General features: G+C 54.7%; 7 protein-coding genes across 7 annotated transcripts; 5 read left to right on the top strand and 2 right to left on the bottom strand.

Annotated features, from left to right (window-relative positions):
* Positions 1-342: 342 nt before the first annotated feature.
* Positions 343-3,093, bottom strand: KD926_001534 (mitochondrial elongation factor MEF2; the record flags this gene model as incomplete). The annotated part of the gene is made up of 1 exon (XM_053096775.1): positions 343-3,093. The coding sequence occupies one exon, from the start codon at positions 3,091-3,093 to the stop codon at positions 343-345; it is 2,751 nt and encodes a 916-aa protein (XP_052959284.1).
* Positions 3,094-3,559: 466 nt separating this feature from the next.
* Positions 3,560-5,460, top strand: KD926_001533 (retromer subunit VPS17; the record flags this gene model as incomplete). The annotated part of the gene is made up of 3 exons (XM_053096774.1): positions 3,560-4,030; positions 4,089-4,542; positions 4,598-5,460. The coding sequence occupies 3 exons, from the start codon at positions 3,560-3,562 to the stop codon at positions 5,458-5,460; spliced, it is 1,788 nt and encodes a 595-aa protein (XP_052959283.1).
* Positions 5,461-6,571: 1,111 nt separating this feature from the next.
* KD926_001532 (uncharacterized protein) lies at positions 6,572-7,267 on the top strand (the record flags this gene model as incomplete). Its single annotated transcript, XM_053096772.1, has 2 exons — positions 6,572-6,616; positions 6,668-7,267. 2 exons carry the CDS (start codon positions 6,572-6,574, stop codon positions 7,265-7,267), a joined length of 645 nt encoding a protein of 214 aa, XP_052959282.1.
* A 590-nt stretch (positions 7,268-7,857) lies between these two features.
* On the top strand, positions 7,858-9,016 carry KD926_001531 (putative nucleoside-diphosphate-sugar epimerase; the record flags this gene model as incomplete). The annotated part of the gene is made up of 3 exons (XM_053096771.1): positions 7,858-7,880; positions 7,950-8,155; positions 8,220-9,016. 3 exons carry the CDS (start codon positions 7,858-7,860, stop codon positions 9,014-9,016), a joined length of 1,026 nt encoding a protein of 341 aa, XP_052959281.1.
* Positions 9,017-10,045: 1,029 nt separating this feature from the next.
* KD926_001530 (putative THO complex component (Rlr1)) lies at positions 10,046-17,427 on the top strand (the record flags this gene model as incomplete). Its single annotated transcript, XM_053096770.1, has 2 exons — positions 10,046-14,964; positions 15,045-17,427. The coding sequence occupies 2 exons, from the start codon at positions 10,046-10,048 to the stop codon at positions 17,425-17,427; spliced, it is 7,302 nt and encodes a 2,433-aa protein (XP_052959280.1).
* Positions 17,428-18,852: 1,425 nt separating this feature from the next.
* Positions 18,853-21,519, top strand: KD926_001529 (beta-glucosidase H; the record flags this gene model as incomplete). Its single annotated transcript, XM_053096769.1, has 3 exons — positions 18,853-18,922; positions 19,009-19,615; positions 19,677-21,519. The coding sequence occupies 3 exons, from the start codon at positions 18,853-18,855 to the stop codon at positions 21,517-21,519; spliced, it is 2,520 nt and encodes an 839-aa protein (XP_052959279.1).
* A 458-nt stretch (positions 21,520-21,977) lies between these two features.
* KD926_001528 (putative phthalate transporter) lies at positions 21,978-23,887 on the bottom strand (the record flags this gene model as incomplete). The annotated part of the gene is made up of 9 exons (XM_053096768.1): positions 21,978-22,101; positions 22,173-22,634; positions 22,705-22,922; positions 22,971-23,116; positions 23,172-23,219; positions 23,270-23,339; positions 23,392-23,520; positions 23,574-23,613; positions 23,667-23,887. The coding sequence occupies 9 exons, from the start codon at positions 23,885-23,887 to the stop codon at positions 21,978-21,980; spliced, it is 1,458 nt and encodes a 485-aa protein (XP_052959278.1).
* Between the last annotated feature and the right edge of the window lie 781 nt (positions 23,888-24,668).

The raw sequence follows: 24,668 nt of genomic DNA, 5'->3' as shown, positions 1-24,668 counted from the left end.
GCGGCTAGACAGGCTAAAGAATAATACTAACCGCCTCTCCGCACCCAACCTAAAGGAGCCTTAAAATAACACTTTATTTAAGTTATATACATATAGGAGAGTCACTCGCTCGCTCTTTATAACTAACAATTAAGTATAGAACAGTACCTATCATATTGATAATCAAGACCATAAATACCCTTATCAAAGGAGTAGTGCCTAGAAATGCAAGTTTAAAATTGTTCTAAATTCTGGTTTGTATAGATTATAGGTACAAATATAGTGATACATCAACATCCCAATCCACAACCAACTTCAGCGAGCTCAGGCCATATTATATTCAAGTATGCTAAGTCGTAGATACTAAATCATCTCTCCCCTCAATTCAGAAAGCACTGCCTTCTGCCTCGGCGGACTCATCTTCTCGAACCGATCGACACTCATCACGAACGTGCCTCGTCCGGCACTCAAGCTTCTCAGATGCTTCAAGTACCCAACCATTTCCTTCAAGGGCACTTTGGCGGTAATGGTGCGCGGACGGACCGCAGACCCAGACGCAGGCATTTCCGCGCCCCCGGACGGTGTCTCGAATGGATCGAGGGGCGCGTAGACCCTGCTGGGGTCGATGGGTGGAAGGTCGATATCCTCGGCTCTCTGCGGGGACGAGAAGAGGTCGGTGGCAGGAAGGGGGATTTCTTCGTCTAGCGAGATGATGTGACCGCCGCGCGAGGACGAGATGTCGTGGACCACGGCACCGAGGCTGGCTTCGTCGATACTGATGATCACGTCCATAAGGGGCTCCATCATTGCGGTTTTGCCTGTCGTGCCGGGGGAGGAGAGGGTTCGGAGGGCGGAGGCTGTGGCGAGGCGCGCCGCGGCGGATAGGGCGGCGGGCGTAGTGTCGCTGCCGAAGAGGTGCGAGACTGGGTCGATGGTGAGGGTGACGCGCGTGCTATACATGGGGAAGGTGAATTGGGGCCCGCGGGCGAGGGCGGCCAGACAGCCGTTCGTCAGAGATTTTTGGAATGTGACCACGTCGAGACCCGGTGGGAGTAGAGGGCTTTCTTGGACGCCGCGCTTGTTGACTTCCACCTGCAGGTCTGGAGCGACAATGATGATTTGGTTGCCCTCGGTGGTGAGGATGGCAAGGGCCTCGTCGTCTGGCGGGGACGCGGATTCGAGATCGTCGAAGGGCTCGATGGATGCTGTGCATCCGGCCTTGCCTTTACGGCCGGCGATCTCGCGGTCGAAAATCTGCGTGACGGGTCCGGCGCGGTCCAGAGGGCACTCGCGGTATCCGATCTCAATGCGGCCCATGGAGGCCTTGGCTTTCAGGTCGTTGAGAAGGCGATCGCGGGCAATCTCCAGGTGAAGCTCGCCCATGCCGCTGAGCAGGGTTTGGCCAGAGTCCTCATCCGTGGTGACGTGTAAACTGGGGTCTTCTCGGAGGAGCATGGCCAGCGATTCCTGCATACGCTTTTCCTCGCCCAGACTGTGGGGTTCGACGCTGGCAAAGAAGACCGGCGGCGGCACGTTGATCGGACGGAGTTGGAGCGTATCGAGGGGCTCGGGCGGCTGCGCTTTGCTGCCAGCATATGTGACAAGCGTATCTCCGGTTCGGGTGTGTTTGAGACCGACGACGACTCCGATGTGGCCTTCGGGGATCGAGTCAACCTCCACGGCATCGTTGGCGTACATTTTGAGCAGACGGGGCGCTCGTTCGGAGACGCCAAGATTGGTGTTGAACAGAGTGCTGTTCCGGTCTAGCGACCCCGAGTAGACTCGTACATACACCAGCACTCCTCTCTTGGGGTCGTTGACCACCTTAAATGCCAGCGCGCAGCTCTGCAGGTTTTCGATAGCAGTGCGGGAATCCGCTTGCACGGCGGGCTTCTTCTTGGTTTTGCCTTTTGTGGCGGTTTTTTGGCTCTGTTCCACGAGCAGGTCACCCGAAAGCAGACGACGAAGACCACCTTTGACGCCGCCAATGCTGACTTCCGGATCTGGGGTTTCCAGGGGACTGGGGAGGAGGTTTGTTACGACGTCGAGCAGCGGCTGTACTCCGATGTTGCGGAAACTGGCGCCGGCGAAGACGGGGATGATCTTCCGCCCTTCTTCCCGCAGAAGACACCGACGCAAACTCTCCAAGATATCGTGGGCCGGCACTGCCAGATGGTCCTCGCATTCGAAAAACTTCTCGACCATTATTTCGTCATGTTCACTCAGCAGCTCGATGAGAGCCGTTCTCGCGCGTCGCAGCTCCTGTGCCAGCTGATTCTCCTCGCTGTCCAATTGCTCCAGGCTGTACATTTTGACCGACTTCCCGTCGCCGTCGTCCCATCGCAGCCCTTGCAGGTTGATCGCATCTGCCACGCCAATAAAGCGGCCCTGTCCGCCCTCGAACCACGGGATCTGACAGACCGCGGGCCAGCCCTCCAGTCGCGAGGCAACCTCACGGACTGTTCTCCCAAAGGCGGCGCCGTCTCGGTCCAGCTTGTTGACGTAAACCACTCTCGGGATCCGATAGGAGCTGGCTTGGTGCCACACTTTCTCCGTTTGGGCCTCCACGCCCGCCACGCCGTCCAGAATACATACAGCACCGTCGAGAATGCGCAGCGATCTCATGACCTCAAACGTAAAATCTGCATGGCCAGGCGTATCGATCAGATTGACCGTATGCGGGTACGCAGACCGAGGAGTTCCCGGTGCTGGTTGCGCAGCTGCATTCTCCCCTCCGGCACCTTGCGGCGGCCAGTGGAAAGTAATGGCTGCCGACTGGATAGTGATGCCTCGCGCTCGCTCAGCTGGCAAAAAGTCCGTCACTGTCGATCCCTCATCCACGTCTCCTAGCCGTCTCGTGAATCCACTGTAATACAGCATACGCTCTGTGGTGGTGGTCTTGCCTGCATCGATATGGGCGATGATGCCGATATTCCTGGTGCGGTCGAGCGAGTCAACATTGCTCTTGGCCAGAGATGTCGAGAATCCATTAAATTTAGAAAGATTGAGTCGCGACGGACTCTGAAGCAGAGATGCGTTGCATCCCAGGCGACTGACAGGTCGGCCTGTGGGCCGCACCGGGTGAGAGGCGCGCAAGAATAGCGCTGCGACCATGACAGCAATTGCCCGTCCGAGTAGGAATTATGAAATGTGATGATACTTAGTGCATGTCTATTTCGCAATTCAATGCGATAAGGGAGCTGCGAGCAGAGCGACGTGGGCACGGAAGTAAAAGAAAGAGCAGAAAGAGAAGACCCGACGGAAAGTCAGAGCTGCCAATGCGGAGGTGTGCCTGACCAATCAGGCGCTGATGGCACCAACGACGTAACCTTCTGCGGCCACAACTCTCTCCGTCCTTCTCTCGGTCCCTTTCGTTCTCTCTCCGTCCTCTCTGTCAGTCTCTGTGTCTGCCCGCTGCTTTTGCCATCCCTGCTGGTTCCGATTTCTATTTGGAGGGATCACAAGTACGTTCTTCTCTCCCCACTCTCCTATTCTCTATCCTAACAATGCTGACGACTCTCTCTAGCGGAGCCGATTGATCTCTCTCTCCCCCCCACACCAACAGACACCCTGACAGACCATGGACTACTCCTCCATATCGCAAGACCCGGCAACGGGTACCTCCCCTTGGGCCTCCCCTCGAACAAACGAGTCCACTTATCCCCCCTCCTCGACGTGCGACATCCCTCCGTCCCCCTTGCCCCCACACCAATCCGCATACGATGCGGAAAGGGATACGCAGCCCGGCGATGGCTCTCGGACCGACCAACACACGGCAGAGGGGGAAACCGACTCTCCGGATCTGTCGGGGCGACTACAAAACACTCAGCTAAATGATCCGGCCAATGTGACCCATCAATCGGGACAGCAGTACGGTCAACATCCGTCTCAGTTGCCCGCTCGCTATCAGACGGGGGCTAGGCAGCACGCCTGGCAACAACAGCAGCAGCAGCAGCAGCAACCACCCGCTCCTGTGTACAGAATTCAAGCCAAGATAACCGCGTTGGAGAGAATTGGCAAAAAGGATCCTATTCTTCGGTTTGATGTCCACGTAAGTTCGTCAGTTCGCGCTGTGAAAGTCGCCCATCTAACCGGTAACCCACCTTTAGACCAATGTTCCCAAATTTCGAACCACACAATACCGCGACGTCCGCCGCACCCATAACGAATTTATCAAGCTTGCGGAGCATTTGATGTCGGCGAATCCCGAAACCTTTGTCCCTGCCGTCCCCCCGCCATTGACCCCCGCCGGTGCCGGGACCGAAGAGGATGAGATCCGTGTGAAATCTTCGATGCAGCGATGGTTGAATGTCGTGATGGGCAACGATGTCCTCATTCACGATGACGAAGTGATTCTATTTGTCGAGAGTGACTTCGGATACAGCCCCGTTGTCCGGATGAAGCAGCCGGCAACGGGAATGCGGAGGAAGGTCCTGAAGCAGTTCGCTCCGCCGCCCGACGACACGCCCGAGCTGCAAAATGCCCGGCCAACGGTGAAACTGTTCTACCTGGGCAGTATGGATACAAGCCACAAGGTCGATCGGGTTGTTAAGGGCCGCCGAGGTATGTTCGAGGAATTCTGCGAGTTCTCATTGCGGAGATGCTGATAATCATCTAGGGCTTGGTCTTGCGGAATCGGACTTTGGCGTCAAGCTAGGACAGATGCACGTGCAGGAAACACACCCCGGCCTTGCCAATGCTTACCGCAAGCTGGGCAAAGTCATCCAGACGGTCGGCGACTATCACGCAGTCCAAGCCACTGCGGAGGCGACCACGCTCGGGGAACCCCTGGGCTACCACTCATCCGACGCTTTTATCGTGAAAGAAACCCTTACCAACCGCCATATTCTCCTTCGCGATCTGCTCCAGGCCCAGCAAGCTACGCGCAGCAAGCGCGCGGCTGCCGACCGACTGAAAGTCAGCTCCTCCGTTCGGCCGGACAAGGTGGACGAGGCGATCAACGCGCTGGAGGAGGCCGAGAACAACGAGAACTACCTGACCAAGAAAACGCAGCGCGTGACGGCCAACTTGCTGGCGGAGAAGCGCCGCTGGTTTGAGCGCACCTCCGGAGACCTTCTTACCAGCTTGCGGGAATACACGCTGCGCCAGATCGAGTCCGAGCGCAGAACCCTTGCGACCATGGAGAGCGTTCGACCGGACATCCGGGCCATCGACTCATCCGGCGGACTGAGCCGTCTGGGCCGCGAGGCTCATCCCGCCCAGCGACGACCGAACCTAGGTTCGAGCCAAGGTCCCAAGGGCGACGCGTGGAGTGGTGTTCCGCGTCGCAACGACAGTCTCGGACGCAGCTTGAGCGGCAGCATGGTCTCGCCTACCCCGGATGACGACGAAGAGGTCAACGGCCAGGGTAAAGGCAGACTACGCTCGGCCAGTGGCGTCAGCTCAATCGTCGAGGAAGACGACAACGACCGGCTTGATGCGCGCAATGCGGCAAGTCGACTAGCGACCAGTACCTTTTGAGCGCGATCCTGTAAATTATGGGCATACATGATTCTGTGATTCCCCTACGACTGATTTTTCTTATCCGATTGCCTTTCCAGCGAGACTAAGTTGCAAGGGTAGTGGATTTCTTCTTTTTGCCGTTGATCAAACTGTTTTTTATTTTCGACGTGACATTTTTTCCCTGCTAGTTTTAGCTCCAAGTGAACTAGTATTGGATTGATTGTATTATTGTTCGAGTCCTCTTATTCGCGCCAAACCCCATTATCCCTCTATCTAAATATGACTATCAACCATACCTCCTCACTCAACTAGAACCATCTTTCTCCCCAACAATCCCCTCAATAATCTCCCTCACGCCATCAAAATGCCCCTCCCATCTCTCTGCCCCGCTGAGCAGGCAATTGAGGAGGGAGATGGTCTCATCGTCTCCAATATTGGTTTTCTGACGCCGGGGTATGGAGGACTTGGGGATGTAATTATGTAAGGATGGATAGCTCTGGGGTTCTGATTTTAGGTTTTTAGTGGTTTTAGCGTTTGAGGTATGACAATTCATACTGTACAATGTATGTATCTTTCTTTCTACCTACATCTGTCAACCCACAACGATCATTCCGGATTGGAAAAAATCATAAGACCTGTTTCTTTATGTTTGGTCGCCGCGATATTCACCTCATGGTGCCCAGAATTTTACGTCTTATACAGGGATTTCTATGAGGTTATGTTCCAGCTCCAGGGCTGGTTGTGTTAGCTTTTAAGCATAACTACTGGATAGTACTACTATAGTGGCATACCCAACATGCAGGCGAATTTAACGGGCACTTGTTTAGTGAAACAAGATTTTTGATTAGCCGTCATTAGTCTAATTCATGAAGGATTGAGCCCCATTTACTATGTCCATAGTTTATTATCCCGATGCTCAGCCATCGGGCAACTCAAGGCTGCAAGGCTCCTGTTGTAGATCATCGTGTAAATGCCTGGCGACCTGACCCACCGAACTGTTGGTTTGCCCCAAGATTCAACTATAAATTCGGACCAACTTCCTAGCTGTCTAGCTGAATATATCTTTCAAACTTTAGTCTCAATACTCCATATACTCAGATAAAACCCCTAAAAATAACCAATTGCCACAATGGCCTGGACAACATTCATCACGGCCCCCGCCGTATCAGTCAAAGTATGCACTCCGCCCATAACACTCTATCGCAACAGACTAACACTCCCCCAGCAAGTACACAAAGCCCTCCTTTCCCTCGAAGACTACGAATACGGCTGCGACCACTCCTGGACCCTCCTCCACAACCCGTCTCATCTTGACGACGAGGATTATGACCTCTCAGAGCCCAACACTCCCCCTCTAGACCTCGACGGCGCCGAAACCCTCGACGCCAGCAACAATGCCTTCGCGGGCAAGACCTCCGACGAGATCTACGCTTTCATCCGGGCGAACGAGGAAAAGCTGTCAGATAATGTCCTCACCACCGATAACTGGCTAATCATCGATGAGCGGGGATTCCGGACGGAGACGTGCTTGGTGTGTTCGTTTAACGATTTAGACGACGAGGATGGAGAGGAAGAAGAGGACGACGAGAGAAACCGGTCGCCATTCTTGATGGCTAGATTGCCGTGGGTTGAGTCTTGGGGTATGTTTACGAATCTGGACCTCGCGAATATGGGGTTTGATGAATGGGTGGATGAGGAGAAGGGGAAGGATGCTGATGGGGAGTATACCTGGGTTGGACCGTTCTCGGAGCAAGTTAACCAGGAGGCTGTGAAGAAGAGAGAGGCAGCGTTAGAGGATGCGAGGAAGGAGGGGCTTGTTGAGTAGCTAGGGGTAGACATCTACAACTGTGTCAATTGCTGATTTCCAATGCTGGTTGCATGTTTTGGTGCTCGATGGAAACTTGTAGACACCTGATTGTCAAGGCTGACAAACAAAAACAATGCAGGGCAGTAAACAATTACGTCATTCGGAGGGACAACCCTCCGACACTTCTCGTTGCAGCACTGCAAGTCAATCAAGTCAATTGATTTCCTCCTCTCCTCCATCCGAAGTATCTGATTGCAACATGCAAATCAGATATTCCCCGCGCGATAGAGTTCCGGGAGCTCCTCATGCAGTCCGTGAATGGTGCCAGCTGTGCATCACCAGCGTCCCTGTCCACCATTGACCAGCCCACCCCACCCCCACTCTTGCTCGTTAAGGACCCATCCTCGGCCACTTTTGATTTCAAAGCTGTTGCTTGGTTGCAATGGTGGTGGCCGTGCTGGTGATGTATTTCTGGCTATATATTTCATGCTATTCCCCCGTCTAATAATAAGTCCTTTGTTCTTTGTACTCCCACATCTGTATCCAGGCCTGGTTATCTGAACTCTCCTCAAATTATCTCCCACTCTTCTCTCTCCCATACCACGAAAATGGCACCCCTCAAGGTCTTCGTGTAAGTCCTATAGTCCCTACGCCAAGATCTACCATGTTCCGATTTGAGGCTAACAATTTTTCTCCAAAGCACCGGAGCTACTGGCTACATCGGTGGTGATGTTTTCTTCAACTTCGCCCAGGCGCACCCCGACTGGGAATACGCCGTCCTCACTCGGAGCAAGGAGAAGGGTGCTCAGGTGTCCAGCAAATATCCTAAAGCTCGCATCGTCATTGGTGGCCTCGACTCGTCCGACCTCATCGCCGAGGAAACCAAGAACGCTGATATCGTTCTCCGTACGTTTCTCCTCACCACCACCCCCACTCTACGCATACACACAAGCTAATCGCTCTCCTACAGACTGCGCCGACTGTGATCACATCGCCTCGGCCGAAGCTATCGCCAAGGGTGCCACCCAACACACCCCCGAGCGCCCCCTGTGGATCATCCACACCTCAGGCACTGGTATCCTAACGGTCGAGGACTTCCGCACCAACACCTGGGGTCTGTACCGCGCCAAGGAGCACGACGACTGGGATGGCGTCGACGAGCTGCTCAACCTCCCCGAAGACTCGCTCCACCGCAACGTTGACAAGATCATCAACGACGCCGGCAAGAACAACCCTGACAGCGTCAAGGTGGCCATCGTCTGCCCTCCCACCATCTACGGCCCTGGCCGCGGTCCCGGCAACCAAAAGAGTGTTCAGGCCTACTGGCTAGCCGCCGCCGTGCTGAAGCGCAAGAAGGGTCTCCTCGTCGGCAAGGGCGAGAACATCTGGCACCAAATCCACGTGCAGGACCTCAGCGACTTGTATCGACTTCTCGGTGACGCGGCCGCCGCTGGTGGCGGCAAGGCCACCTGGAACGACAAGGGATACTATCTGGCGGAGAACGGCCCGTTCGTCTGGGGTGACATCCAGCGCGAAGTGGCGCGCGTGGCGTACGAGAAGAAGCTGATCCCCTCCCCCGAGGTCGAGGCTCTTCCGGACGCAGAGGTCACCGCGCTGAACCAGTTCGGTCTGTACGCTTGGGGAAGTAGCTCAAGAGGTCACTCTCTTCGTGCGCGCAAACTGCTGGGCTGGTCCCCGAGCAGGCCCAGCTTGAAGGAACTGATCCCTGAGATTGTCGATATCGAGGCGAAGGACTTGGGACTTTGAACGGACTGGGTTTGTTCGTTGTAATTAATGATATTTTATGAAACATCCTGTAAACAAATTGAGATCAATTTTGAAATCATACTTGCTTCAATGATAATGAAACTGATCACTCTACAAAGAAACTCATGGTAAGGACTTTTAGTAACCTGAAGACTATACAAGATAAACTGACTCCACGGTAAGACTTGCTCTCAGGTGAATACAGGGAGGGGGGAATCTTGGTTACATGCATGATAAAGTCAACATGCGGTGCAGTGCAAGTAGGAGTGAGTTGTCAAACTATAAGAGGGGCTGAAATCGACAGGGGTATTGTTATTGTCTTGTATTGAGAAGAACTGAGACCATCTGCATTGACAGAAGTATTTTCAAGTGAAGCGTTATTGACAATGGCTTATTCATGCCCCGAAAATACTTGATAGAGTTTCATGTTATTCAGCGTGATTGAAAAATGTTTTTGGTGAATGAGGGGTCAGTTATGTATTTTGGTGGCTGGGTTTGGACTGAAAGACAATAGATTGTTAATATACACAGCTATGCTGTTGGCAATCAACTAGAACAATCTCAGCTGTCCTGAAAGGTGAATACGAGCATTAAAAGTCAGATTATGAATGGAGGGGCAGGCATGGACAATTGTTGATTCCTGAATAGGAAGGTGTGAAGCCGACCCCAAAACAGTTAGCGCCACTGACGGAACCGACAGACGAAATAAGCGCGAGACGCGCGCCCGGAGTCTTCAATATCATCATTGGCTTTATCCTTTGTTCAAACAGTGAACCTGCCACTCCACGTGCAGTTCCTTTCTTTATCCCCCCCAAACTGCATGAAGTTTTCACAGAAGGTCAGTTTCTCTCTTTTCTCCCCTGTGAATCATCCACATATTTCCCTCCGATTGGCACATTGCGCATCAAATAAATTCGGAGGGCAGGCTAACCTCGACTCCCCAAATCTTCAGGCCCGCCTCATGAATCGCATTCTGTCGGAGACCGTTCTCTGTTCTGCTTGAACCTCGAAGCTGTAGCCAATCTTGTAATGGCTCCGGGTGTCAGTGGAAAGAGGAAACGAGGTGATAGATCGTGGTCCGGCGACTCGTCCAACGATAGCCAGCGACCTTCTCCTCATCGTCCAGGAAATCTAACTATGGCGCAACATAATCACGGCTCGCAACACTCGCAGTCTCGCGATCATTCAGATACCCGCGGAAGGGGGCGAAGGCAATCCAGCCGAGGAGGCAGGAATAATCCTGGTCGCAGAGCCAGCGGCGATAGCCAAAATCCCGTTGGCGGTCGCAGGGACGCCGCCATGTCCCCTCCCACTACTACTATTACCCCGGCGAGCAATGCCGCGGAACAAAACCAGACCAACGGTGTGTCGCCGGCGGTCAATCAGTCGACGCAGCCCCCCTCCCCTGCGCCCACTCCGTCCCAATCTCAGTCTCAGATGCCAACGCCGGTCCCCTCGCAATCTCTCGTGTCTCCCATCACCCCTATCCACCACCCTCCCACGCCGCCGCCGCAGCCGTACGTTTTTGAATATGTCACCGACTCCAACATCGAGCATTGGGTTTCGACTGGCGAGCGGAAGTTTGTGGACGATGGAGTACAAGCGAGGAAAGAGCAGGATATCCCGAAGCTGGCTTTGATCTACCAGGAGCTTATTAGAAGTGCTTTCTACGGACGCGTGACACCAACAGAAGCCGGTGCAGCTGTCCGGGATATCGTCGAGAAGGATGCCGCTGCTGAAGAAGAGGCCAACATGGAGGGGGATGATCAAATAGAGGCGATTTTCGACCCCCCCTCCCTCTTTCTGGACACTCTATCCATCATGACGGATTCCGATACATCGAACCCTGCTCTGAAGCCATTGGTCTTCTCTACCGGCATCAGCGCCGCTCTTATGCGTCTCCAGCTCGACACCCCCCTTCTCCAGACTCTCGGTCTCGTTCGCGAAACGTTTACCCGCATGGGTATCCGTAAACAGACCAACCTCCTCTACCGACAGTCTAATTACAATCTCCTGCGCGAAGAATCGGAGGGGTATTCGAAACTCCTTACAGAACTTTTCACGACCAGCAATAATGAGCCTCCATCTAGTGAGGTCGTGGAGGATACTTTTGAAAGAGTCAAGGCCATGGTCGGCGCGTTCGATATGGATGTGGGACGTGTCCTTGATGTGACTCTAGATGTATTTGCGGCTGTACTTGTGAAGCAGTACCGCTTTTTCGTCAAGCTGCTCCGGGCCAGTTCATGGTGGCCCAAGGATAATGCCTTTGGTACTAGTGAAGCCAACCGTGACTCGGGGCTCCCGAACTGGGCCTTACCGGGCTCCTCAGGATGGGCAACGACGGAAGAGGAACGGGCAGAGGCAGTTCAGCTCAATGAACAGCGGGACCAGGCGTTCTGGGCGAGAGTGAGAGAGATCGGAATTCGCGCTTTCTTCGAAATCGGCCGCCGACCAGTCTCCGAAGAGGAACTCCGAAAAATACTTCCGGAATCAAACAGTCTTTCAGAGGAGGAAATTGATACGCGCAAATGGATCGAGGTGACGGGAACATCGCCGCCTCAAGGAAGCCGGGTCGCGGCCCAGTTGCTCGGATTCAAACTCCGCTTTTACTCGTCCAGGGCGCGCTCTAAGGTGGACGTTCTCCCCGACAATCTCATCTATCTGGCAGCATTGTTGATCAAGGTTGGCTTCATCTCGTTGCGCGACTTGTACCCCCACCTGTGGAGACCCGATGACTCCATGGACGTCCTAAAAGAAGAAAAGCTAAAAGAGAAGGCGGACCGCGAAAGAGCAGCAAGACCGGGCGGCGGTGTTAATGCTCTGATGATGGCCGGTGCACTTTCGGACGACACGCTATCGACTCCGCGTTTGCGAGAATCCGAGACACCAGCAGGGACCCCCGGCAAGGACCAAGATGCCGACAAATCCGCTGCTAAGGGAGAAGAAAATGATCTTCCGGAGCCATCCGATCAGAAGGTGCTGCTTCTGAAGAGCTTACTCACCATTGGAGCGCTACCCGAGTCACTTTTCATTCTCAGCAAATTCCCCTGGCTTATGGATGTTTACCCCGAACTACCCGAATACATCCACCGAATCCTTCACCAATGCTTGAGCAAGGTCTACACCGCTTCGTGCCCGTCGCCGCTCCCAGATGAGACCAGGGAACCTAAGCAAATACCAGGTCAAGAACAAGGTGGAGGCGCGAAAGGCCACATTCGATTGATTCAGGCCCCTCCGAGACGGGTACTGCGATGGGCCCAGCTGGATAAAGAAGATACGAACGACGGAACGGACTACCGATTTTATTGGGATGATTGGGCAGACAATATCCCTATCTGCCATTCGGTCGACGACGTTTTTGCGCTATGCTCATCCTTCCTCAATTTGTCCGGACACAAGGTTGGACATGACCCGACCTTGCTCACGAAGCTGGCCCGGATTGGCAAACACAGCATGACTCAGGACGATTCGGCAGAAAACGCATCTCGCTGGCGAGATTTGTGCAAGCGCCTCTTGCTTCCCGCGATCAGTTTGACGAAAGCCAACCCCGGCGTGGTCAACGAGGTCTTCGATCTTATCAGTTTCTTCCCTAGGGATACGCGGTACAATATGTATGCGGAGTGGTATTCGGGCCAAACATCTCGGCTACCAGACATCAAGGCAGCCGTTGATCAGGCAAAAGCAGAAACCAAAGATGTCTTGAAGAGGCTCAGCAAGACGAATATTCGGTCCATGGCTCGTGCCCTGGCCAAGATTGCATGTGCCAATCCTGCAATAGTCATCCACACTGCTATCAGCCAGATCGAATCTTATGAGAACCTGATCGTCGTCGTCGTGGAGTGCGCGCGTTACTTTACCAATCTCGGATATGATGTCTTGTCATGGGCTCTAATTAGCTCCCTTGGCTCCAAAGGACGGAACCGACTGCAAGAGAGTGGATTGTCAACAAGCCGATGGCTCAATGCTCTGGCCAATTTTGCGGGGAAAATATTCAGACGTTATTCGATGATGGATCCCACCCCCTTGTTACAATACGTTGTGGAGCAACTTCGACACAACAACTCCACCGACTTGATCGTGTTGGAGCAATTGATCGTCTCCATGGCAGGTATTGTTTCGGACACCAGCTTTAACGATGCACAGATTCAGGCCATGGCGGGTGGTGAAATCCTCCAGAGCCTGACCATTCAGCTGTTGTTGGATACGCGCCACGATTCCCATCTCACCGCAAGGCGTCTGATCAAATCTCTTACCGTTTCCAAACTTGCCGGCCAGCTGCTTATTGCAATCGCGCAGGAGCGCTGGACGTGCGTCTTCCGGGAGACCGAAGGCGACGCGGAGCTGAAGTTGTTGGGCAACATTTTTGATGAAATCCATCGTGTTTTTACCCAATATCTGGACCTTCTTCGAAGTAACCTGACAGTCGAGGAGTTTGATTCCTTCGTACCCGACCTCGCCTCTCTCATCAGTGACTACGGCGTGCAGCCCGAAATCGCCTTCTGGATTCGCCGACCAAGCATCGCTCGCAAGATAGCGGACACCGAGAAGCTTACGCAGGATGATGACATGGACATCCCCAAGGAGAGCAGTCAAGAGAAGTCTCCTTCCAAGGGCGAGACCGATAAGATGGATACTGCCGATGAAGGAGAAGCGGAGCCCGCTCAATTGAGCGAGAATTCAATGGAGGTTGATAAGGAAGAGGTGGAAAAGACGGACAATGACGACACGGTTGTTCCGGTTGAACAGGGCCCGGTGGTCGCTGAACCTCCCCCACTGAACCCCGTCATGCAGGACCTTCAGGATCAGGTTAAGTCGGCTCTGCCTTCTGAGGCCTGGGAAACCATTGGCCTTTCCTTCTACACGACGTTCTGGCAACTGTCTCTGTACGATGTGCACATCCCGCAGAAAGCATATGAGGACGAGATCGAACGACAGAAAAAGAAAGTCATCTTGATAAGCAGCGACCGCACGGACATCAGCGTCAGCGGCACCCTAAAGAAGGAGGCCGCCAAGAAAACACATACCCAACTCCAAGAGCAGATACTGGAGGAGAACAAGGGTCACCTGAAGTCATACGGCCGGACAAGGGCAAAATTGCAGAAGGAGAAAGACCTTTGGTTTGCGCACCTAAAAAAGTTGATCCAGCAGATGGGAGCGAAGGAGGCATACAACGCCCTGCACGTGTCTCTTCTCGAGCAGTGCTTCTTGCCGCGCATGCTTATCTCCTCGCTCGATGCATTCTACAGCTTCAAGGTGTTGAAGTTCCTTCATTCTTCTGGGACTCCTAACTTCCGCACAATGGGCATCTTGGACCAGCTTTTCAGTGAACCGAGGCTGAATACTCTGATTTTCTTGTGTACTTCAAGGGAAGCCGACAACCTTGGTCGTTTCCTCAACGAAGTTCTACGTGACCTTAGCCGATGGCATGCTGACCGATCTGTGTATGAGAAGGAGGCCTTCGGAACCAAGAAGGATCTTCCCGGATTCGCTAAGCAAGTTAATTCCGAGGGTACAATCACCGACTTTCTGGATTATGAAGATTTCCGTCGACTTATGTACAAGTGGCACCGCTACCTGGCCATGACCTTCAAGGCTTGTTTCAATGGCGGCGAGTATATGCACATTCGCAATGGTATCAGTGTGCTCAAGGCGATTGTGCAACACTTCCCGGCCGTGAATTGGATTGGCCGTGACATGCTGAACATCGTGACGAACCTTAGTCAAACCGATGACCGAGACGACGTGAAGATTCCGGCTGCTTCCTTGATCGGTGATCTCAACCGTCGCGAGAAGAAGTGGATGCTTCCGCAAGCCTTCCATATGTCATCGGCACCCCAGGCAAAGGGTAATGTGCCAAAGACCGACGGCAGGCCCGGGACGTCACGACCACAGTCCACAACTCCTACATTGAACGCTTCGGCGGTCGAATTTAAACCCCCGACCAACGAGTAAGTCACACCAGCGCATAACTCAGCAACTCACCTGGCCACGTCGATCTCAGTATCTGATTGCGTTTTTCCATTTATAGATCCCAAACCGAAGCACCCACCGCTGCTGAAGTAGAAGATGGCGAGATTGAGGATGCGAAGATGACCGATGCTGCAGCGTCGAGGGACACTCAGAAGGCAGATGACTCGACACTGAAACAGACGGAACAGACCGGTACTACCCCAAGTCAGGCTGACTCCACTGCAGCAGCCCCGTCGAGTGGCGAAGGACAAACGTCAGCGATCCAGGAAGGTGCTACCACCGCAGAGAAATCTGCTGCCTCGAGTTTGACAACGGATAATCGTAGCGATACAGGACCCGCGTCACGCCCGCGTGCTCCGTCAGCTGATTCTCGGGGAACTTCCAGAGGCCTTGATCACAACAGACCCGCGAGCATCCCCAAACGTCCTGATGTGGATCGCATATCCTCCACCAACCAGGCCGTGCGTTCACAAACACATACGCCGTCTCGCCCCTACAGAGAGGAGACCAGGTTGCCGCCACGTCCTGATCTCTTGGATGACCGACGCGATAGAAATGCGGAGTTCCGGGGTGGTAGGTTTGGTAATGATCATGACTACAATCGTTCATTCGATCAGTCTCCGGGCGACGGCAGAAATTATGGTCGTCTGGAGCGGGAGTATCCTCGGGGGCCTATGGAGGAGCCGTTCCGTGCGCATCCCTACCGAGAAGGCCGTCCTCCCCTCGACGGGGACTGGCATGATCGTTCAGGGCGTCTACGTACCTCCGATGCACGATCTGGTCCGCCTACGCATCCTGATCGTGTTGATATGATACACGAACATGGTGATCAGGGCTATCGACGCGGGGATCCGCCACGGCCGGAAAGAGATGACCGACGACCATTGCCGCCGGCCAGAACATCGCCTCAACGGGTCGAACTTCCCAACCGCCCTGAGCGTTTCCCCACCGATGACCGCCGATCACTCAACTACCCCCCGGGTCAGTCCCGGCTCGAGGAATTGCCTACCGGACCGCGCAGTGACCGACATGGACGGGCTCCTTTGGACGGCACCGATTCACGAGATCCTGGTGTCGGCCCTGACCTCAACCATGGACGACTTCGCCAACCCGATGCGCCTGCAGACATTCCCTTGGGACCTCGGGGAAGGAATACGCCTGGTCGTGGTGGACGAAACGCGTCAAACATGCCCCATGCCCCTGCTTCAAGTGGTCCGCCAGCCGAACGTCAACCGCCCACCGGCCCCGGTCGACAAGGGATGCGTGGTGCCCCCGACCCGAACCCCACGGGAGGGCCATCGGCCGCTGCCGAGAAGCTCGAGGCTACCGGAATGCACCCGGATCGACTCAAAGCTTTCCAACAGCAGGATGGCAGTGGTGGTGGTGGTGGTGGTGGTGCTTACAGCGGGCCTCCGCGCCCCCCGCAATCCCAACCGCCGGTTGCCCCTCCCTCTGGTCCTCGTAGCGCACTTGGACCTCCCTCTGGGCCGTCATCCCTTCCTCGTGGACCGGCTCCTGGGGCAGGATTCGGTGGAGAGAGAGGAAGAGGCGACAAACGATTTGCCGGCATCAACAACATGCTGCAACAGTCTGGCGGCCCACCGGACCGTGGAGGCTCCGGACCCCCGATCCGTGGCCGAGGCGCCAATCGACAAGCAAACGCATCGCCTCAGACCAGCCGACAACTTACTCCTGTGGGTGCAGCCGACGATGGCGGACGATCTGGTTCGTTCCAAAACAAGCCCGATCTTTTAGCCAATCGACCCTCTACCACGCACGCCGACGACGACAGCTCCCATCGCAGCCGACGGGGTGAGGCTACCGAAGAAGGGTCAGAATCTCGGCGATCTGCACGCTATTCTACTGGCGGTAGTGGCGGCCATTCCCACGATCGAGGAGACCGCGAAAGAGAAAGGGATCGCCGGGGAGGTGACGAAGAGGGAACCCGCAGTAGTAGTCGCCGGGAAGAATACAGGGACCGAAATCGGGACTACGAGCGCGAACGCAGTCGCCGAGGTGACACTACCGGAGCGGGTGGTTCTCGCGAAGAACGATACGAATCGCGAGAGGTTGCACGGCGAGGTGCTGGTTCGCGCGAGGATAACCGACGTCGACGAGACCGGGATGATGGAGCCGCCGACTCTGCCCAGGGCAGCCAGGAGCATGAAGGACGTCTTCGGCCTCCGTCGTTTGGTGGACAAACCGCTCCAGCCTCTGGCCCAAATGCGGAAGAAGACCGCCGATGGAGCGGACGTGATCGAAGCAGCCGTGATCGTCCGCGAGACCGTGACTATCATCGCGAGGGTGGTAGCGGAGGGGGAGGAGGACCTCATCGCAAGCGTGGACGGCCTGGCGGTGACGAAGGCAATCACGGCGATGGAGGTGGCCGGGGAGGCATGCGAACAGGAGGTGAAACAAAACGACCCCGCCGTGGTGCTTGATTTTTCTCTTCTCTTTTTCTTTTTTCTATACTCCATTTGTTTCCCCTCTTGAAGCTTGTGCTTGTATAATGAGTTATGTTGTCTTCGTGTGTCATTCTCTCTACTTGACCCAGCCCTTTTTTTCCTTGTGTTTTTCTTCCTTTTCTCTTACTATATTATGCATTTATTGGACGGTGTTCTTGCAATTCTTTTTTCCCATTCACAATACCTATCTAGACTCGTTTCTTTTCTGGCGGAGTCCATCAGTATTTTCTTTTTTGTTTCTTCATTGATTCTTGGGAGGGACGGGAGCACCGGTTGAGAGCCTAGGATGTATTTGAGATGACGCTGTAGAACTTGTTGATGCATAATAATGGTTGATAATGACCTGTTGAAGGAGTTATACAACGTAGAGATTCGATCAAGTAGTTATACGAAGAGATTTATAATCTACATCGACACGAAGTAAGCAAGGTACACGAGGTACACGAGGTCCTCTCCAGCCATGTGACCTGAGCGGCTTCAACTGACTCAACTCGCCGTCCACTTTTCCTCCTTCTTTCATTCATCGTTCAGGGTTCGTCGTTCAACAATGGGTCCACCTGCATGAGACCCATCCGGCATTCATCGAGAAATAGAAATACAAGGCACACCGGTCCGATACTCCGCGTGTTCCCCCACTCGCCGCATCGCCAAGCTGTCGGTTAATCCTCGGAATTTCCTCCGTGTCGCTTTAATCGCGCCGTCAACCGGCCTGGCTGATTCCCCTCAGGCTTAGTCCAACCGCCTGCGCTAGTTAGTGCTGGGGATTTATCTCCCGTCTTCCAGTCCGTCTTGCGAAATTGCTGCGTTTCGGATCTAGATCCAGATCCTTTGGCTGCGACGGATTCACACTCGACGACAGGCCATGACTCTCACGCCTTCGTGTTTCACCCGTCAGATCACCAGATGCTCTTTCTGATTCTCCACCCTGGGAGAATTTCGGGACGTTTAGACCGACGATCCATCTTCCGATCCACCTGCCATTGATCATGGATCCAACCTGATGCTCCTTGGTGCGACGGAGCGGGGAGCCCGGGAAGAACGCTGATGTACAGTTGGCCTTATTAGAAATCCGCAATCGGATTGACGATGTTTCCTCAAAGGGTCGAACTATTGATTGATTGACTGACCTTCCTCTTTGCACGTCTCTCTTGGACGTATATCTACATTGCCTTTCCCCCCCTCCACATTGATCTTTTCTGTTATCATTCCCTCTCCACAACACGTGCAATTCATCCCACTTCATCCTTCGACTCCTCCATTTTTCGTGCTGCTTTTTTTTTACGTGTCACCCTGGTTTCCTCCCCCCTCTTTGTCATCGTCTTATCGATTCTCTTATCTCGGACATCGTTCGCTTCATAAGCGGAGAAGCTGAGTCCTTGTGTTTCTTGTTCCGTGTTCACAATGGCCCGGATAGATGTGGAGAAGACAATTGAGGAGCTTACTCTGGGGGAGAAAGTAGCTCTAGTTGCTGGTGAGTATCCCAGAAAGTCCTACCCCTGATCTCACAAATTGTCGAATTTCCGGACCTCTAATGGCGCATTTTCCTTCCCTCGACAGGTGTTGATTTCTGGCATACGGCGGCCGTTCCTCGTCTGAACATCCCCAGTCTGCGCATGTCCGATGGCCCCAATGGAGTGCGCGGAACGCGATTCTTCAACGGTGTCCCGGCAGCTTGTTTCCCCTGTTCCACAGCGCTGGGCGCCACCTGGGATATCGAATTGCTGCATGAAGTGGGGCGATTGATGGGCGAGGAGTCTATTGCCAAAGGATCCCACATTGTTCTCGGCCCCACCATCAACACCCAGCGATCACCGCTTGGAGGCCGTGGCTTCGAGTCCTTTGCTGAGGACGGTGTGCTCTCCGGTAATCTGGCCGGCTACTACTGCAAGGGTATGCAGGAGAAGGGCGTCGCGGCGACCCTGAAGCACTTCGTTTGTAATGACCAGGAACATGAGCGTCTGGCTGTTGACAGCATCGTCACGCAGCGGGCGATGCGCGAGATCTATCTCCTGCCTTTCCAGTTGGCTTTGAGAATCTGTCAAAGTGCCTGTATCATGACGGCGTACAACAAGGTCAACGGCACGCATGTGAGCGAGAACAAGCAGATTATCACCGACATTCTTCGCAAGGAGTGGGGCTGGGACGGTCTCGTCATGAGTGACTGGTAAGTTGAATTCGTCGTTTTTTCTTGGATGGTAAGATGGATATTAAAAGAATATGGGCAGGTTCGGAACTTACAGTACTTCGGACGCCATCAACGCCGGTTTGGATTTGGAGATGCCCGGAAAGACACGCTGGCGTGGAACCGCTCTGGCTCATGCCGTATCATCCAACAAGGCCTTCGAGTACGTCATGGATGAGAGAGTCCGGAATGTCTTGAACTTGATCAACTTCGTCGAGCCCCTGAACATCCCCGAGAACGCACCGGAGAAGGCTCTCAACCGACCCGAAGACCAGGCGCTCCTGCGACGCGCCGCCGCGGAATCGGTCGTCCTGATGAAGAACGACGACAACATCCTGCCCCTGAAGAAGGACAAATCGATCCTGGTCATCGGACCAAACGCCAAGCGTGCCGCGTACTGCGGCGGTGGTTCTGCTTCTCTGGATGCGTACTACACCGTGACCCCGTTCGAGGGCGTCACGGCCAAGAGCAAGGGCGACGTGCAGTTCTCCCAGGGCGTGTACTCGCACAAGGAACTTCCCGAGCTCGGCCCCCTCATGAAGACGGCTGATGGCAAGACCGGATTCGCTTTCCGCGTGTTCAACGAGCCTCCCTCCGAGGCCAAGCGAGAGCTGGTCGATGAGCTGCACCTAGTATCTTCCAGCGGCTTCCTCATGGATTACATCAACCCGAAGATCAAGTCCTTGACTTTCTACGTCGACATGGAGGGTCTCTTCACCCCCGAGGAGAGCGGAGTCTACGACTTCGGCGTGACCGTTGTGGGCACCGGCAAGCTGCTGATTGACGGCGAAGTGGTCGTCGACAACACCAAGAACCAGCGTCAGGGCTCTGCCTTCTTCGGCAACGCCACCGAGGAGAAGATCGGCAGCAAGGAGCTCAAGGCCGGTCAGACGTACAAGATCCTGCTCCAGTTCGGCAGCGCCCCCACCTCCGATCTCGACACCCGCGGCGTCGTGGCGTTCGGCCCCGGCGGATTCCGCTTCGGCGCCAGCCGCCAAGTCGGCCAGGAGGAGCTGATCTCCAAGGCCGTCGCTCTCGCCTCCAAGGCGGACCAGGTGGTCGTGTTCGCCGGTCTAACCAGCGAATGGGAGACGGAAGGTTACGATCGCGACCACATGGACCTGCCCCCGGGCAGCGACGAGTTGATCTCGCGGGTGCTCGAAGCGAACCAGAACTCGGTGATCGTCATCCAGAGCGGTACGCCGGTCACCATGCCCTGGGCCAAGCAGACCAAGGCGCTCCTGCAAGCCTGGTTCGGCGGCAACGAAGGCGGCAACGGTCTTGCCGACGTCCTGTACGGCGACGTGAACCCGTCCGCCAAGCTGCCGCTCAGCTTCCCCGTTCGCCTCCAGGACAATCCCAGCTTCCTCAACTTCCGCTCGGAGCGCGGCCGCGTGCTCTACGGCGAAGACGTCTACGTCGGATACCGCTACTACGAGAAGGTCAACCTGCCGCCGCTCTTCCCCTTCGGCCACGGTCTCTCCTACACCAGCTTCACTCGCTCCGACCTCGCCCTGAAGACCAGCCCCGAGCAAGCCCAGCTCGCGGACAGCGGCGAGCCCATCACCGCCACCGTGACCGTCACGAACACCGGCAAGGTCGCGGGCGCGGAGATCGTGCAGCTGTGGGTCGCGCCGCCCCCGACGGGCGTCAACCGCCCGGTCCGTGAACTGAAGGGCTTCACCAAGGTGGAGCTGCAGCCCGGCGAGAAGAAGACGGTGGAGATCGTCGTCGAGAAGAAACTGGCTACTAGCTGGTGGGACGAGCAGCGCGAGAAGTGGGCTTCCGAGAAGGGCACGTATGAGGTGCAGGTCACTGGTACGGGTGAGGGCGTGCTTAAGTCCTCTTTCGATGTCGAGAAGACTCGGTATTGGTTGGGGTTGTAGGTTTTGTGTGCTTTCTCTGTGCAAGGAAGGGGGGGGCTTTGTATTTGATGCTTTAAAATGAGAATGACCAAGTGATGAAGTTTATGCTTTTTTCTCAAAATGAAATTTTTACTTTCTGGTTCCTCATAAGTACTATTGGTTCTATTAGACTTGGCGAGAGGTATTTTGTTAGGGGTTCCCCAACCCAAGGTATGTGGAATGCTTGGTTGCCCGCTCACTGTAGGTAGACCGATGAAACATTCTTCCCCCGTGCAGATGTGAAGGCTGGATAGATAGATACATAGACGAGAGTCTTGGGTGATATAAAATGATAAGAGGGTTTAGTTCGTATGTAAATTCGATTTGAATGAACTATTTGATTATCTAAATGGTCTCACATCTAGATCCATGTAGTTATTTCAACCTCCAACGTTCGATTCATCATCATCATCATCATCATCATCGTCACATCGTCAAGCTTACAAGGTATACCGGAAGCTAGGATCCTGCTCAATCACCCTCTTACCCTGATCAGCCTGCTTGTTCGAATGACGGAACCACAAGCTCATCACACCGACAATCACGATAATCAACAGATTACACCTATATCTGATTAGCCTTCTCCTACCCTTCCTTAAAATATATACCCGGGAGAAGGAAGGGAAAGAACTCACGCAATAGTCGTCCACATCCCCGGCCGATAATTCGGGGCGTCCTGAGTCCGAAAAACCAAACTACTCACGATGCCGCCGATGCCGCCGAATCCGACCAGCGTGGCACTGGACAAGGCGCGAGTCCACTGCCCACGCACGTTGTTCGCCTGGTATGCCATCACGGCGGGGACGTTGGAGTTGGAGCCCGCGACGCTGAAGAACACACCGATGTAGCGGGCCGCGTTGCTCTTCGCGAAGCCCATGATGGGGAGGCCGATGATGCAGAGACACGCGTTGAAGACGACGATGGCGCCGCGCACGCGGTACCGATCGCCGACCCAGGCGGTGGCGTACATGACTAGTCCGGCTAGGGCGAAGGGCGGAGCGACGAGGCATTGAGATGCGCCGACGTCGTAGCCCATGCCTTGTTGGAGGATGATGGGGAGGAAGTAGGCGATGGCGTAGGTGACGGTGGTGGTGGAGCTGGATTGGTTGGCGTTAGTGAGAGCTATATCTAGGGGTGAGCAGTTGGATGGGGGTTGGGGGTCCCTACAAGAAAATCATGGCGAATCCCCAGATCTTCATGTCTAGGGCGGGGGTGAGGAAGCGTTTGAGATCGAACGGCTCTGCGTCGGCATCGGAACGATCCCGGTTGATACGTCGCACGATGAACGAGCTCTCCTGCTCGCTGAGGAAGCGCCAGGATTTGTGGGCCCTGTCGGGGAAATCGACCAGGAAGATCAGGGTCAGGATACCGATGATTCCGGTGATCTGGTCGACTTAGTACTCAGACTCTGACCGTACCAGTTGAAAACATACCACTCCCTCCATGATAAAGATCCACCGCCAGCCCTCAAGACCCTGGAGCCCTTGCATCTGCATCAAGCCGAACGCAAGAATACCGGCAAAGGCGGATGCAACGCAGCCGATGAGGTAGAAGACCGAGAACCGCTTTTGCACGTCGACTGGGACCGTCAGCAGATGTAGGACAGGGAGCGGGGGTGTTGCAAGGGAGCTTACAGCGAGTGTACCAACTAGAGAGAAGATACACGCAGCCGGGAAAGTAACCTAGGGACATGAGCCCGCGCTCGGTAGCACGCCAGACAAATCAAACGGACCTGCTTCCAGAAGACCGAGTAGCACGCGACACCCGACCATATGTTCCCAGTTCTTTGTGAAACCCATTCCCTGAGGATAAGTTGTCAGACCGGGCACAACGAACCGCGACAGGAACACCTACCACCAGGATCGCGCCCCAAGAGACCACGATAGCTCCGAGGAAGAATGTCGGGCCAATCTTCCGAGTGATCACGGTCATGGGGGGCTGGAAGATGACATAGGGCACGAAGAAGATGAGCACGATGATGGACTGTAGGGTCGAGATTAGTTGCAAGTCCGTCTGATTGGGGCCGGGAGACTCACGTAGCGTTGGCCAACATAAAGCTCCAGATCCTTGGTCATGCTACTCCCCGATTAGCATCTGGGTCCTATAACCAGCATCGGTGCAAAACCTACCCGGCCACCGCAGCCATACTGAGATTGGTTCTGTCCATGAGCGACACGCAGTATGCCAGACCAGTCATCGTGACCAGACGACGGTCAATGCGATGGATGATCTTGCGCTGCTCGGCGTAGGAATATTCCTCATCGTAGTCGACATCGTTCAGGGCCGACTGGTTCACATCCTCGATCTTGTCGATGCTGGGGACCGCCTTCTCGCTATTTGAGCGCGACATTGCTGGGGAGGGTTGAAACGACGCAATGGGTGTGCAGAGAAGTACTGGATTGATAGAAAGAGGCCGGTGGAAGAGGAACACAATCAGCAGTGTGCAGGGTCCGTGATATATGTAATTCTACAGCAGGATGCGGTACCAGGGTGGCACATTAGGGCATGCCACGAAACCCATCTCGAAACCAAACCAGGTAACCCCTCCGAGTGAATGATTCGCTCTCAGACCACGGAAAGTGCCGACCAGGCCAGACTGTTGCAATAGCCGATTGGAATTCTGGAATGTACCTCGGCCTGGGGAGCGTAACAAAGAATCCGGTGTCATTCACTGGACCACGGGGGGCCCTCCTTCCCCAGGATTTTGGGGCCAGCTCGGTCTACTGTGGGGAAGGCGAAGGATGCGGGGAAGAAACTGACATCAAGACATCCTCCTTGGCAGCTTGGCGATGGTTGTCCATTCGCTTTTCCTCCGGCCGGAACGAGTGTGTGGAATCCTGCCTTTCTCGCAGTGATTGCCTGTCGTGTAGGTTTCCTCGTCTCGGAAGGTGGTCACTGGAAACTCGGAGTCAGTGAATGTCCATGAGCTCTATATTACGCTACCTCTCGAGAATCCGTCCCTTTCCAGCCCTGATCAACTGATCAACTCGCCACCGTTGCACATGCGTGCACAGGGAGTCACCCAGCCCCGTCTTTTCCCGTGCCAATGCGCGTATTCACTCTGGAATTCCTTGGCCGTTCGTGTCCCCTTCGGTATATTCTCAATCCCTACTGTTCCTTCCCAGGGAGCC

Source organism: Aspergillus affinis, assembly GCF_023601865.1.
Source record: "Aspergillus affinis strain CMG 70 chromosome Unknown NODE_12_length_464043_cov_86_772839, whole genome shotgun sequence".
NCBI lineage: Eukaryota > Fungi > Ascomycota > Eurotiomycetes > Eurotiales > Aspergillaceae > Aspergillus > Aspergillus affinis.
Note: the sequence above shows the minus strand (reverse complement) of the source record. Positions and strands in the feature narration are given on the sequence as shown.